The sequence below is a fragment of the Mastigoproctus giganteus genome, chromosome 2 (genome assembly GCF_048544385.1).
Source record: "Mastigoproctus giganteus isolate SK-2022 chromosome 2, ASM4854438v1, whole genome shotgun sequence".
Lineage (NCBI taxonomy): Eukaryota > Metazoa > Arthropoda > Arachnida > Uropygi > Thelyphonidae > Mastigoproctus > Mastigoproctus giganteus.
In genome coordinates, this window is record NC_143576.1 from 2,986,102 (window position 1) to 2,999,454 (window position 13,353).

General features: G+C 35.9%; 1 protein-coding gene across 1 annotated transcript in view; it reads right to left on the reverse strand.

The window, feature by feature from the left end:
* Positions 1-13,353, reverse strand: part of LOC150089117 (dynein axonemal heavy chain 10-like) — a 147,043-nt gene that overhangs the window by 78,331 nt on the left and 55,359 nt on the right. The window contains exon 4 of the mRNA XM_090387982.1: positions 11,620-11,802. Within this exon, the coding sequence (XP_090244108.1) occupies positions 11,620-11,802 (183 nt within the window). The remainder of the gene's footprint in view (positions 1-11,619; positions 11,803-13,353) is intronic.

Below are 13,353 nucleotides of genomic sequence, written 5' to 3' on the forward strand. Positions count from 1 at the left end.
GGCATTCGAGATGTGGATACATCGCAGGATGTTGCGAATACCATGGACAGACTTAGAAAACAACAACAAAGTCATCTGTGGAGCAAGAACAGAAAGAACCTTAATAACTACCATCAAATGCAAGAAAATCCGTTATTTTGGCCATATTCTGTGAGGAAAGAAATATCATCTACCTCAGTTCATAATAATAAGCCAAGATTGAAGGAAAACAGGGGATTGGTAGGAAGTGAACATCTTGGCTGCATAACATTAAACAATGGACTGGCATACAAAATGTAGAAAAACTATTCAGACTAATGGAAGACAGAAATGCTTTCTCCTTAGTAATCGCCAACATCCAGGGGCCCGGACAAACACCATGGCATCAGGATATACTGTTTGTGTTCGGCAGACTGGAGGCAGTGATGATATGGTTTGGGGACTGTTTTCTTGGTATGCCTTAGATCCTCTAATTACTGTCAATCAATGACTTGATGAGAAAGCCTGCATTTCTATCAGTGCCAATGAAGTACACCCCTTCATGATGGCAGTGTACCCAGACAACCCCGACTATCAACAAGACCTGGAGTATTTCCAGGCAAGGTGTATTTCCAATCTCAAAACCAATTCAACATATTTGGGACCTACTGGAAGAGGACATTCAATTTTATGACCATCCACCAGATAATGCGAGGCATTACTGGACATGTAAAATGCATGAGTAGCAGTGTATACAGTGTCAGAAATTTTATAAAAATAGAACAGCACAATAAAGCAAGTAAGCTTTTTTTTAAATGGTTATATTGTGGAAAACGTTTGTCCACCCATATTTCTTTTCATCAGGCAGTAAGGATATTCGCTATACAGGCAAATCTCTCAGTTTATGAACATTCAATTTATGAACATTCGCTATAACAAATGTCACAATAATTCAAAATTTCTTGAAGTCGCCAAAAAATAAGAGTTCCTTATAAAATAAAATGTCAAACGTATAGCATAATTGTAAGATTTAATAAATAAACTGTTTAAGAAATGTATTTATTACAATAATTATCAGGAAATTGTTGAACTGGGCAATAAAATGGACCTCAACCTTGATGTGACTGATGTGAGAGAGCTTTTGGACTTGCATTTTGAGGAATTAACAACCGATGAAATAACTGAAATAGAGACACATCTAAATTCTGAAGTAACAGAAGAACCTGATATTCCACAGCCTCCCAGAACATTTACAAGGCAGAAAAATGGATGCAGCTTTTATATCAATTTCTGAGGGGTTGGCAAGAAGAAGATGCAAATATGGAAAGAATTGCAAAAGTGAAAAGAGGTGTTTATGATGTCTAGCATGCTACAGTAAGAGTTTTGAGAAAAAAAAAAGAACAAATAAATAAATAAATTTTTCTGTTTATACTCCGGCACGACAAACAAATCAGTAGAGTTTACAATAAATCTTCAATACAAATATTTATCGTATTTAGTAGTCACGGGCTTGAACCCTGGTCCACTCAAGGAACGCATGCTATGCACTCTCGCTCCTGACCACTGGGCTACGTCAGGCCTAACTGTGCAAGCTTCTATAAATACATTTTTTAAAAAGTAGAAAACCCAGCTGTTTCTTCATTATCAGATGCCCTTCCATCTACCTCATCTGCACCTAGTGTCACTAGTGTGGAAAATATTGAACTCTGATGAAGATATTAACGAATAAAGGTTGAATACATATGTATGTACAGTACATATATTATGTTAGAACACATTTTCTTTCTATTTTATAACTCGATGTTTTTAATTAAAATTAACAAATATGATATCTTGTTTTTATATTCTTTTTTATTTTATTTTACGTTACATATCGTATACGATAAAACATAATGCATACATACAGGTAACCCTCGTATAACATGGTAGTTAGGTTCCTATAAAAATGTTGTGTTGTGTGAAATCGTGGTATACGGGACTAACAAAAAGTACAAAAAGGGAGGTTACATTCCAAAAGCTAACAAAAATACACTGTTTCATTAACCAAATGTTAACAAATGTTATCAGAAAGTCTTATAATGGGGGATTTCAATTTCCCAGATATTGACTGGAATTTGGGGGCTGGTCACTCACACACTAGCAAGGCTTTTGTGGATTTATTGGATGATTGTTTTCTACATCAGCATGTTCGGGAGGCAACTAGAGGGAGTAATACTCTTGATTTGATTATCAGTAGTGATTCTTCATGCAATAAGAATCTGCAGATAAAGGAACCACTAGATGGCAGTGATCACAGTGTGCTGAAGTGGGATTTACTCAAAGAGGTAACTAACATTAGAGGTAAAGGGAAGGGTTATTGCTTTCGTAAATGCGACTACGATGGGCTGAGGCAGTATTTAAATTCTATACAGTGGGACCACTGAAGATGTTATCAACAGCAAATTGAAAATGGGAAGCATTCAAAGAACTTATCTTGGAAGCTACTAGGCTTTACATACCAACTAAGAAATATTGTTCAAGTTCAGACCTAAATGGATGTCAGATGAACTAATGAGACATATGGCAGAGAAGAAAAATGCATGGGATACATACAAATTAACACGTGACACAGAAGCCTATGATAGATACAAGTTGATCTGTAATCAAGTTACAAAGGAGGTTAGGCAGGCAAAGGCATATTACGAGAAATCTTTGGAAAGGGATGCAAAGAAAAATAGCAAAGAGTTCTTTACTTATGTAAATTCTAGAAGGTAGGCGATGAATCAGATTGGTCCACTTGATATCGATGGGTCAGCTGTTGATGATCCTGCTCAGGTAGCTAACAAACTAAATGAATATTTTGCATCGACATTCACACATGAGGAGTTATTCAGCGAGGGGAATGCCAGAGGTGTATTCAACTCTGGCAGTAAGCTAGAGAATCTTGTAATAACTGAGAGTAAAGTGGAGGAGAAATTGTTGAAGATAAACACAAGAAAGCACCTGGGGTGGATGGGATCTATCCAGTTATATTAAAGGATGTAGCAAAAGAAGTAAGCAAACCCTTAGCCATAATTATGAGAGCTTCTTTGTACTCGGGGGAGGTACCCACAGACTGGAGATGTGCAACTGTGACCCCAATTCACAAAGGACGATCAAAGGCTGACACAAGTAATTATAGACCTGTGAGTTTAACTTCTGTTCCAGGAAAATTAATGGAGGCACTGCAGGATCATCTAGACAAGACTTCAGTTATAGCTCGGACACAGCATGGTTTTGTTAAGGGAAAGTCTTGCCTGACCAATTTGATTGGATACTATGATGTAGTCACAAAAGAATTAGATGCAGGGAATAACTTTGATATTATATATTTGGATCTTAGAAAGGCTTTTGATACTGTTGCACATGGAAGACTGCTGCACAAATTGGAGCACTGTGGCATTGGTGGCAAGTTGTTGCTATGGATAAAGGGATGGTTGAGTGGCAGAAGACAGAGAGTGGTAATTAATGGACACTGCTCATCGTGGACTAATGTTATTAGTGGAGTCCCTCAGGGTTCAGTGTTGGGTCCATTGTTGTTTTCTGTATTTACAAATAATATTGATGATGGTATATCAAGCTTAATGTCCAAGTTTGCAGACGATACAAATGTTGGCAGGGTTGTTAAGGACGCTACTGACGCTATTCTGCTGCAACAGGATCTGGAAAGGTTGAGCAGATGGGCTGAGAGGTGGCAAATGAAGTTTAACATTGACAAATGTAAAGTACTACATATGGGAAACAGCAACCCCAGAGCAACGTATCAACTCTGTGGTACTACACTGACAGTGGTAGAGAATGAAAAGCACCTGGGGATAATTGTGCAGGCAGATATAAAGTTCTCTGAGCAGTGCAGACGGGCTGCAAGAGTAGCTCATGGTGTCTTATCAATGATATACAGGAATGTTTCTAGCAGGGATAGGGAGGTGATTATTCCCTTGTATAAGGCAATGGTCAGGCCGCACCTTGAGTACTGTATACGTCTGGAGTCCTCATTTCAAGAAGGATGTAGAGCTGCTGGAACGAGTACAGAGAAGGGCAACAAGATTAGTGAACGGAACGAAGGGTTGCTCTTACAAACAAAGGCTTAAGTTTTGCAAATTACAGTGTCTGGAGACTAGGCACTGCCGAGGTGATCTGATCTGACAGACGTGTACAAAGCCTTGAAGGGTTTGAGCATGCTCAATGCTGATGGGATAGTGCCTCTTGCTCAAAATAATCACCTGAGAGGGCATAAATTCAAATTGAGGAAAGACAGATGTAGGATAGTTGTGCAGAAATTTGCCTTTAGCCAGCGGGTAGTTGGTTGGTGGAACAGACTTCCATCCCTTGTTGTGGAAGTTGATAGCCTAAATAAATTTAAGGCACAGCTGGACAGGTATTTCGAACGAACGGAGGGGTGAAGTGGAAGGGTTTTTTTTTTTTTTTTTGCTATTAGTATTAGTAACGGCCGCATGGCGCAAGAAAGCCTATGGCTTATGCTGTACCAGCCAAAAAAAAATAAAAAATCCGAACAAAACAATGATAAAAACAAAAAATAAATAAATAAATAAAATAAATAACTAAATAATAATAATTAATAAATAATAAAAAAAAATAAAATAAATAATAAATAAAAAGGAAATTAAACCTATCATCCTATGCGCTTCCCTTACCCGAAAGTACTATCCAGATGACCTTTGAATTTCCCCAAACTGTCGGCCTCTACCACCCATGAAGGCAACTTATTCCAGTAATTTATAACTCGCTGGCTAAAATAAAACTTCCTGCAGTCCAATCTAAACATTTCCCCCCGTAACTTGAATTTATGTCCCCTAGTTCTAGCATCATTTATAATCTTGAAAATTTTGTCCTCATTCATTTTACTGATGCCTCTCAGAGCCTTAAACACCTCAATCAAATCTCCTCTAAGGTGTCTAGTTTCCAAACTCTGCAACCCACATATTCTGCATAAGCTTGCTTTCTCGCATCATATGCCTCTACTAATGCTAATGCTAATGCTAAAAGAATAACATTATTACAATACAGTATTTGCATGTTTGATTATAATTTGTATAATTTTTTTTTTTGCAAATTTTAATCAGTGATTTTCATATTAAACTGTGATTATTGTCAATAATGTGGTTTTTGTGAACTTACTATTAGTATTTAGATATTAAATAATAAATATTTCCTTTTGTTTCCTATTTTGTTTTCTCATATTCTCTTATTATAACATTCATAAATATGCATAATCTGTATATTTATATTTATGCATATATATGTGCATATTGTGCATAAATTTATATTTATGCATATTTTAATTTATATTTATGCATAAATATAAATATAGAGATTTGTTTTTAACATATACATATATTGTAAATATTAAATAATAATAAAAAATATACTACATGTGCTTCCCAAAGTTTACATTCCCCCCTTCTAGTGCAAATGCTCTGGATTCAACACTGCTTGCTAGTCTCAACACTGCTTGCAAGTGTTGAGACTAGATTCAACTCTGGATTCAACACTGCTTGCGTGTGATCAACCCACAAGTTCTAGTCAATATCTGGGAAGTTAAAATCCCCCATTATAAGACATTCTGATTTATTGGCCCATTATATTTCTCTGTACAATTGTCCGTTGTAATCATCAGAGTCATTAGGCCAATAACACATTATTGCTCACATTTTTGCTTATGCCACAGCAAACTGACTCAACGTTGCACTGTGTATCTATGTCAACTGCATGCACTTCCTTAGATTTTATGTGTTTCTTAAGTAACAGATGAGGCTTGTGGAAAAGAAGTAAAATGCATGGGATGCGGGAGGATTGGTTTTCTTTTTTTGCTGATGCTGTATTATAGGCAAAAGGTGACCCACATATGGGCATGGCTACATTTGGTATTTTAAATAGTCTTTTAAATTGGGAAAACTGAAGTCCATAAGAAATTGATGTTTCCATTTTAAGCCTACAATGTTTTTTTTTTTAATTTTCCTTAGAATTATTATTATTTTTTTTTCCTGAAAATAGAGGTGTGAAGCACAGCATGTTTTTGAAATTTTTAATTTTTTTTTAAACTTAAAAAAAGTACATACAGTAGGTCCTGCAATTTATTTCAGAAAATATGAGATATTGCCACTGTTTAAGCAGAATTAAAACAAAAAAAAAACACAAAATATTTTCCAAAAACCAAAATGAAAGTTGGGCACCTGAGTTGACCAATCACCACTTTTATTAAATTTTGGGTGCCACCACCACCAGGTTAAAATAAACAAAACAGGTAAGAAAACTATTAGTTATAATTATAAGAACATCCTTGGATTCAGGGGAGGTCCCTATATAATGGAGATGTGCAAATGTCTCTCCTATTCACAAAGGAGGATCAAAGGACAAATTGAGAAATTACAGACCTGAAAGCTTGACTGCTATTCCAGAGAAAATAATGGAGTTAGTGATTACAGAAGTATAGCAGATTCTCCTTGATAGGAATACATTTATACAGAAATCACAGTGTGGATTTGTTAATTCAAGATTTTGTCTGACCAATCTGATCTGTAAATGTGATGCAGTATCAAAAGGAACTAGAGGCAAAATATAATTTGGACATTATATACTTAGATTTCAGTAAAGTTTTGGATACTGTTCCACATGAAAGGCTGCTGTACAAATTGGAGCAAAGTAGCATTAGCAGCAAGTTACTACTATAGACAAAGGGATGGTTGGGCAGCAGAAAGCAGAGAATGATTAATAATAGACACTGCTCTTCTTAGACTAATGTTATTAGTAAGTTCTCCAGGGTCCAGGGCTGGGCCCTTTGTTTTCAATATTTTATTAATGATATTGATTAAGGCAATAATTGGCTTAATCTATCAATTTACAGACAATACAGATGTTAATATGGTGTTTATGACAGGACACAGAGTGTGCTGTTACAACAACCTAAAAAATTAAGACAGCTGGCCTAAAAAGTGGAAATTGAGATTTATCATTGATAAATGGAAGGTACTGCATGCCTTACATTTATCAGAACATACCAATTGGGTGATATCACACTCACAGTGGTAGAGAAGAAAAGAAACCTCCTAGTAATTGTGCAGTCTAACATGAAGTTCTCTGAGAAGTATGTGGAGGCTGCTAGTACAGTTCTTGGGGTTCTGTCAATAATATACAGAATTTTTTTCAGCAGAGACAAATACAGTAATTATTCCATTGTATAAAGCGGAACAGACATTCTGTGTGTTATCAGACACTCAGTCTAAAACACTGATGGATCCAATATCTTTCTATTTCAGAAGATTTAGGAGAAGTCTGGTTGGCTTTTGCCTCCCTAAAATCCACTCATGCACACCTTCTCGATGGTAAGCCCTATTACATCATTTAGGTGGCAACAAATGTGCAGAATGGTTCTCTTCAAGATGCCTGGTCAGTATGAAGAGGAAAAGACCAAACCCTCCAGCACATGACAGCATGACGAAACAAATGGCTCTCAGTTCCCAGCAGCTTTCACTCCCCCTCTTACGGCAGCGAGAGGATCAGAGTAGAAGCAGAGGGTGCTAAGAATCTCTTGGTACAACCAGGCTGCCATACAAGGAAACTGAACTTGGCCTGTTACAACGTAAGATCACTCATTGGTGAAGACAGGATATTAGAGCTGGAAAAGGAATTAGAAAATGTGAATTGGAATATCATCAGTTTGGCTAAAACAAGAAGAAGAAATGAATCACTTATAAGTTTATTAAGTGGAATCTGCTGTACACCAATGGAAACAGTGAAAGGAGTGAAGGTGGAGTTGGCTTTCTGGTCCATAAAGATATAAAAAACATTTTGGAATTCAAATGTACATCACCAAGGGTGTCAAGACTACTACTCAGGATTTCTAAGAGATACAAGCTAAAGGTTATAATGATTTATGCACCAATATTGAGCCATGATGATGAAGAGGTTGAAGAAATGTACACCAAAATTAAGAGTCTTCTAGGCTGATGGATCATCTGTGCAGGAAATTGAGAGAAGACTGGGTGAACGTAGAAAGGTCATAGGAATGCTTAATTCTGTGCTATGGAATAAAAATATTATTAACAAAACTAAACAGCAAATATATAATGCAATTTTACAAAGTGTTTTATTATATGGATGTGAGATTTGGACCTTAACTGAAAGACAAAAAAATAAACTACTGGCCATTAAGATGAATTTTTGTCAAAGATTGGCAAGATAGTCTAGGACTGAAAAAGTTAGAAATGATGTGATAAGGAATACAATGAATGTCCAAAAAACCATCATTAATAAAATAGAGGAGAAAAGATTGGGAAGCCACGGAATGGATGCCATGCAAAAGAAAAAAGAGAGGAAAACCAAGAAGGACGTGGATAGAAGGTGTGAGAGCAGCCATGAATAGAAGAGGACTGGAGGACGGAGATTGGGAAGATAGAAGAAAATGAAAAAAAAAGAATAAAGGAATGACTTTTCGATGTTAGATTGAAAAGAACCGTTGTAATAATGGAATAAATTCTAAGAAGAAGATGAGTGTCACCTGCTTTGTTTCTGACCGTTAGTCGAAATTTGGACTTTTAATCAAGATCTGGAGTTTTACCACTTATAACTGCCATAGCCTGATAATTTATATGCATCTCATGCATATTTCTTCTCTTCCACAAGCCTCATTAATTCATCTGACAACCATTTAGGCCTGAACCTTGAACAGTATTTCTTAGTTAGTATGAAAAGCCTAGTAGCCTCCAAGGTTAAGTCGCTCAAGGCTTCCCATTTGGAATTCACCATTGGTAACATCATCAGTTGATCGCACTGTATAGAATTTAAACACTGTCTGAGACCAGTGTAGTCATCTTTACGAAAGCAAAAACCCTTCCCTTTACCCTTGATGGTAGTTACATTTATCCCAACAATATCTGCCTTTGATGCCTTAATCAGCACTTTAAATTCATCAAATTTATTTACTATACTTCTAGCATTGGTGTACATGCATGTATACATGCACCTGTTCTTACTCTTAGTTACCCTAACACAGCCCATGTATTTACTTGTTCTGTGATGACTCCCAACAGCCCTTGAAATCCCCAGAAACTTGCTCTCTAGGCTGCTGCTCATTACAATAGAAGCAGTGCAAGAATCACTTTTGCCTCTGCCTGCAGCTACTCTTTTAGTCTTTTAATCTTTTAGTCTGTGAATCTCACCCCAAGCTATGAATACTAACTGTGTTAACATATCCTTTATTTTTACCTCTGAAATATTTTGTAGTCCCAAATATTGCATATATTTGGGATAATTCTTTGTATTATGAGCAAACTAAATATAGTTTGCTCATAATACAAAGAAGAATCTTTGTTATTCCATGGGACTGTAAAATATATGTAGTGATCTGCCTAATAACATATAATTAGTCAGTGAAGATTAGTCATTGAAGAAAGATGAAATTCGCAGTAATTTTCCTAATACAAATGCATAAATTTTGTAATTTCGCCAAAATTACAAAATTCCTGAAGTACTCAAACACTAAAATTTCTGCACGTCATACTTACATCAATAAAGCAATAATACTGGGATACATTTGACTGCCTCAGAAGGGAGGGGAAAAAAACATGAAAATTAATTTGCTTTATTTAGATACAATTCATACCTTACATATCAGATAACAAAGTTGAATTTTGAAAATGCATGATGTACAGAGGTAAATTCTTTTCTTTTATACTTCACCGATAATGCTGTGGGGGTGTCACCACATTTTGCAAAGAATCACTTTACATCAACAACGTTCATTAGAACTGGAAAACACTGAATCTCTGCTTGCGATAGGATGGAAAATCAATATTTTTGAGAAAACCAAAAAAAAAAACTGTCCGTGATATTCAGTGTTCTTCCCAGGACCTATCAAATGGGTGCACCGGTGAATTTAACTGATTGCCTGGCTAAAATTTAAGCGATTCTTATGGTACCATATAGTACTGCTCACTTATCTTGATCAATATTAATTCAAACATACTATGCGATCGAGATCAATGCGAGAGGAGTATATAATGTTAAATTATGCAATTAATTTTTGCTCTGGATCGCTTAAGTCACATTTATAAATAACAAAAAATTTTATAACACTGCGAAGGATAACACTTTCCCGTCCAGCATAATGCCACCTGGCTGGCAAAATTTTCTGGGGAGAACACTGATATTTACTTCCTCCAAAACACCAATATTTGGCTTTTAAGTTACTATTGTCTTTGAACATGGGTATGTTGTTGAACATGATATTATCACTCAAAGAAATATCTGACCACTTGATTAGAATCAAAAATGTGATGTTCTATGAAAAAAGCTGTTTGATTTTTAGATTTTTTCATGCTAAAATGCTCTTAAATTTTTTTTCAGAAGGGTTCCTAAATTAAAAGAAGAAAATGTAAATGCAAATTGTGGTGTAATCAACAAGCACTTTATTTTAAGAGGGAAAGTTTTCAACTTCCATTGTTGAAATAGAGTGCCCTGAGAAACAGATAGTTACTGAAGTAAAATAATTTCAATAGTGGTTAATTTAGATAAATTTACTGATAAACCATTAAAGTTCACTTTATTTTTGACTTTTATAACCAATCTCCTGGGGAATTCTATGATCCACTTGTATCCCAAGTACCACAGAAAATTCGATCATAATGCATTTAATAATCACATGTAATAAAATACAAGGGGGGGGGTTCAAAAAAGATTTGTATTCACCCAAAAGTAGGGTGAATATAAATCACAAAAATTTTGGTTTCAATAAAGTGGAATATGGATCAGTGTTTTTGTTACAATTTTTTACATGGAAAAACACCCAAAACAATCCACAAAGAAATGGTCACTGTTTATAGAGAAGACTGTCCAGGTTCAGTGTTGTTGCACATTGGTATAAACAATTCAAGTGCAGAAGAACCTCAGTACATGATGAAGAAATTCCAGGCTGCCAAGAAAATGCTGTAACAGAAGAGTGTTGCAAAAATTGAGGCATAAATCCTGGAAGATCACCTTATTAGCATCAAAGAACTAGCTGCAGAGCTCCAAATTAATATAGAGTCTGTGAAGAACAACATCCATCAACAGTTGCATATGAATAAAGTATCTGCTAGATACATTCGCAAACTGCTGACCCCTTACCAGAACAAGGAGAGGACACAAAGTGCACATGAGATATTGTCGATGTGCTAGGAAAAGCAAGAGGAGTTTTTCTCATGGCTAGTCACCATGGATGAAACTTGGATCCATCACTATGATCCCAAAACTAAACAAATGCCAAAACAACAAAACTATGCATCATCAACACTCCCCAAAAAGGCAAGGTGATGCAGTCATTTTGCTTCCTCCAAAACACTTACATAACTGTCCTTTGGATCAGCATGGTATAATACTAACAGATTACCATCAAAAGGGCTGTACTGTGATGGCAAAGTATTATTCTAATCTCTTCATAAATCTACATGCTTTATGAAAGAAAAAAGACAGGGAAAGCTGTCAAAAGGTGCACACCTACACCATGATATATGATATTTTTTTATACATTCCCACATTCTTTACCATATATTGGTCAATGATACAGTATTCAAAATGCATTCCAATAAAGAAAACAAATATAGAAAAAGGAATTGGATTTGTTTATTCATTTAAAAAATTACAAACCTTTGCAATTTTGTGAAGATCTTGAGCAACTGCTGCTATGTAATCAGTAGAATCAAAGAGTATCTTTCTATCAAACTCCCAACGGGCAATGCCACCTGATTTTTCAATAACATCTCGAACATCCATGTATGTCGTCTTCCAAAGAAGTAAAAGCCTAGTAGAACTATCTGTCAATTTCATTACCTGAAATTATAATATGTACTAAATACAACAACAACATAATAAAAAGATTCATTATCAACATAAATTGTGTACAAAAGTGATTCTTTACACACTTTTGTTAAATTTTTGTTAAATACAGAGGAATCTTACAATACATTGTTTATACAAGTGATTTTTTATTAGAAAAAAATAATAATAATAAATAAATAAAAAACCAAAATAATAATCAAAATGTAAAAATGAAATAGTAATTAAAACAAAAAAGGGCTACAAGTTGAGCAGAACATGAAATGACATTGGCTAACTAAGACCGGCACTTATATAACTGTCCTTTACAAACAGAAAAATAGGACAAGATGCCATCGCAATATGCCTTGTCTATAGTCCACAGGTCGATGTTGATGTTGAGCGATTGAGAGTATCCAGAGTCACATTTGGGAAGTGTCTCTTGAAATTCTGTAACCTCTGGAGCCTTGAGCACAAGGAGGAGATACTGCGGAGATGTCTGCCTGGCAAATGCCAACCAACCGTGTTCCAGCTGTTGATGTGATCATGCTTAGCTGAGCACAGATGAAGGAATGCCTTTATTTTTAGCACATGGGCTCTGTGGACTGTGGGCATGTATTGCAGGTTGGAGCAGAGTGCAGTTGTTGTTGTTGGGGTTTTAAGTGCAATGGCTACTTAGGCCATATTGCACTTATAGAAGTGCTGCATACTGCCTGTGTTTGTTGATTTAGAAGCAGTTAAAAACAGTTATACAATCTTATTCGTTTTAGGAAGGAAAAGAATTCCGCGAGATTTGAATTTTCACCTATGATATGGCTAAGTGACAAAGGTTCCTTTAAATTTGACAGAGAATTGAAAGACATTAGTCGAGCATTATTATATAGAGTACAGTCTAGAAGTATGTGTTTGACTGTGAGTGGTGTATGACAATGACTACACTGGGGAGGATCATTTCCTGACAAAAGAAACAGATGGGTTAAATGAGTATGGCCGATTCTGGCTCTGGCTAGAATTACTTCTTTTTGTCCATTTGCTATGGAGCTAGAAGCCCATAACTTTGGTAAGGGTTTTATTTGGAGTAGTTTATTATGGAATTGCGTTTGTCACTGAAGAGTCCGTTGATCTTTACATATTCTTTGTATATTCATTTTATAATCTGCGACTGGTACTAGGGAATTTGTTGGGGCTGAGCTGGATGGATTTTTGGCAGCATCATCTGCAATTTAATTTCCTGGTAATCTGGTATGGCCTGGGATCCAGCAGATGACCTTTTGCTGATGTTCTCTAAGACGTATCAACTGTTTTGATGAGCTTTAATAACGGGTGAGTAGGCGGGGAGTTGTTTTGCAATGCTAATACGGAACCTTGCGAGTCTGTGTATATTATGCTCTTTTGAATTGACATAGGAAGGACATTTTCTAATGCAAGCTTTATGGCATATAATTCAGTCGTGTAGCCAGTGCACTCTGTCGGAAGAGATAGAGAAATGAAGTTATCAGGGAGTACCACTGCTGCACCCGATCCACTCTCAGACTTCGATCCATCTGTATATATTTTAGCGAAGTC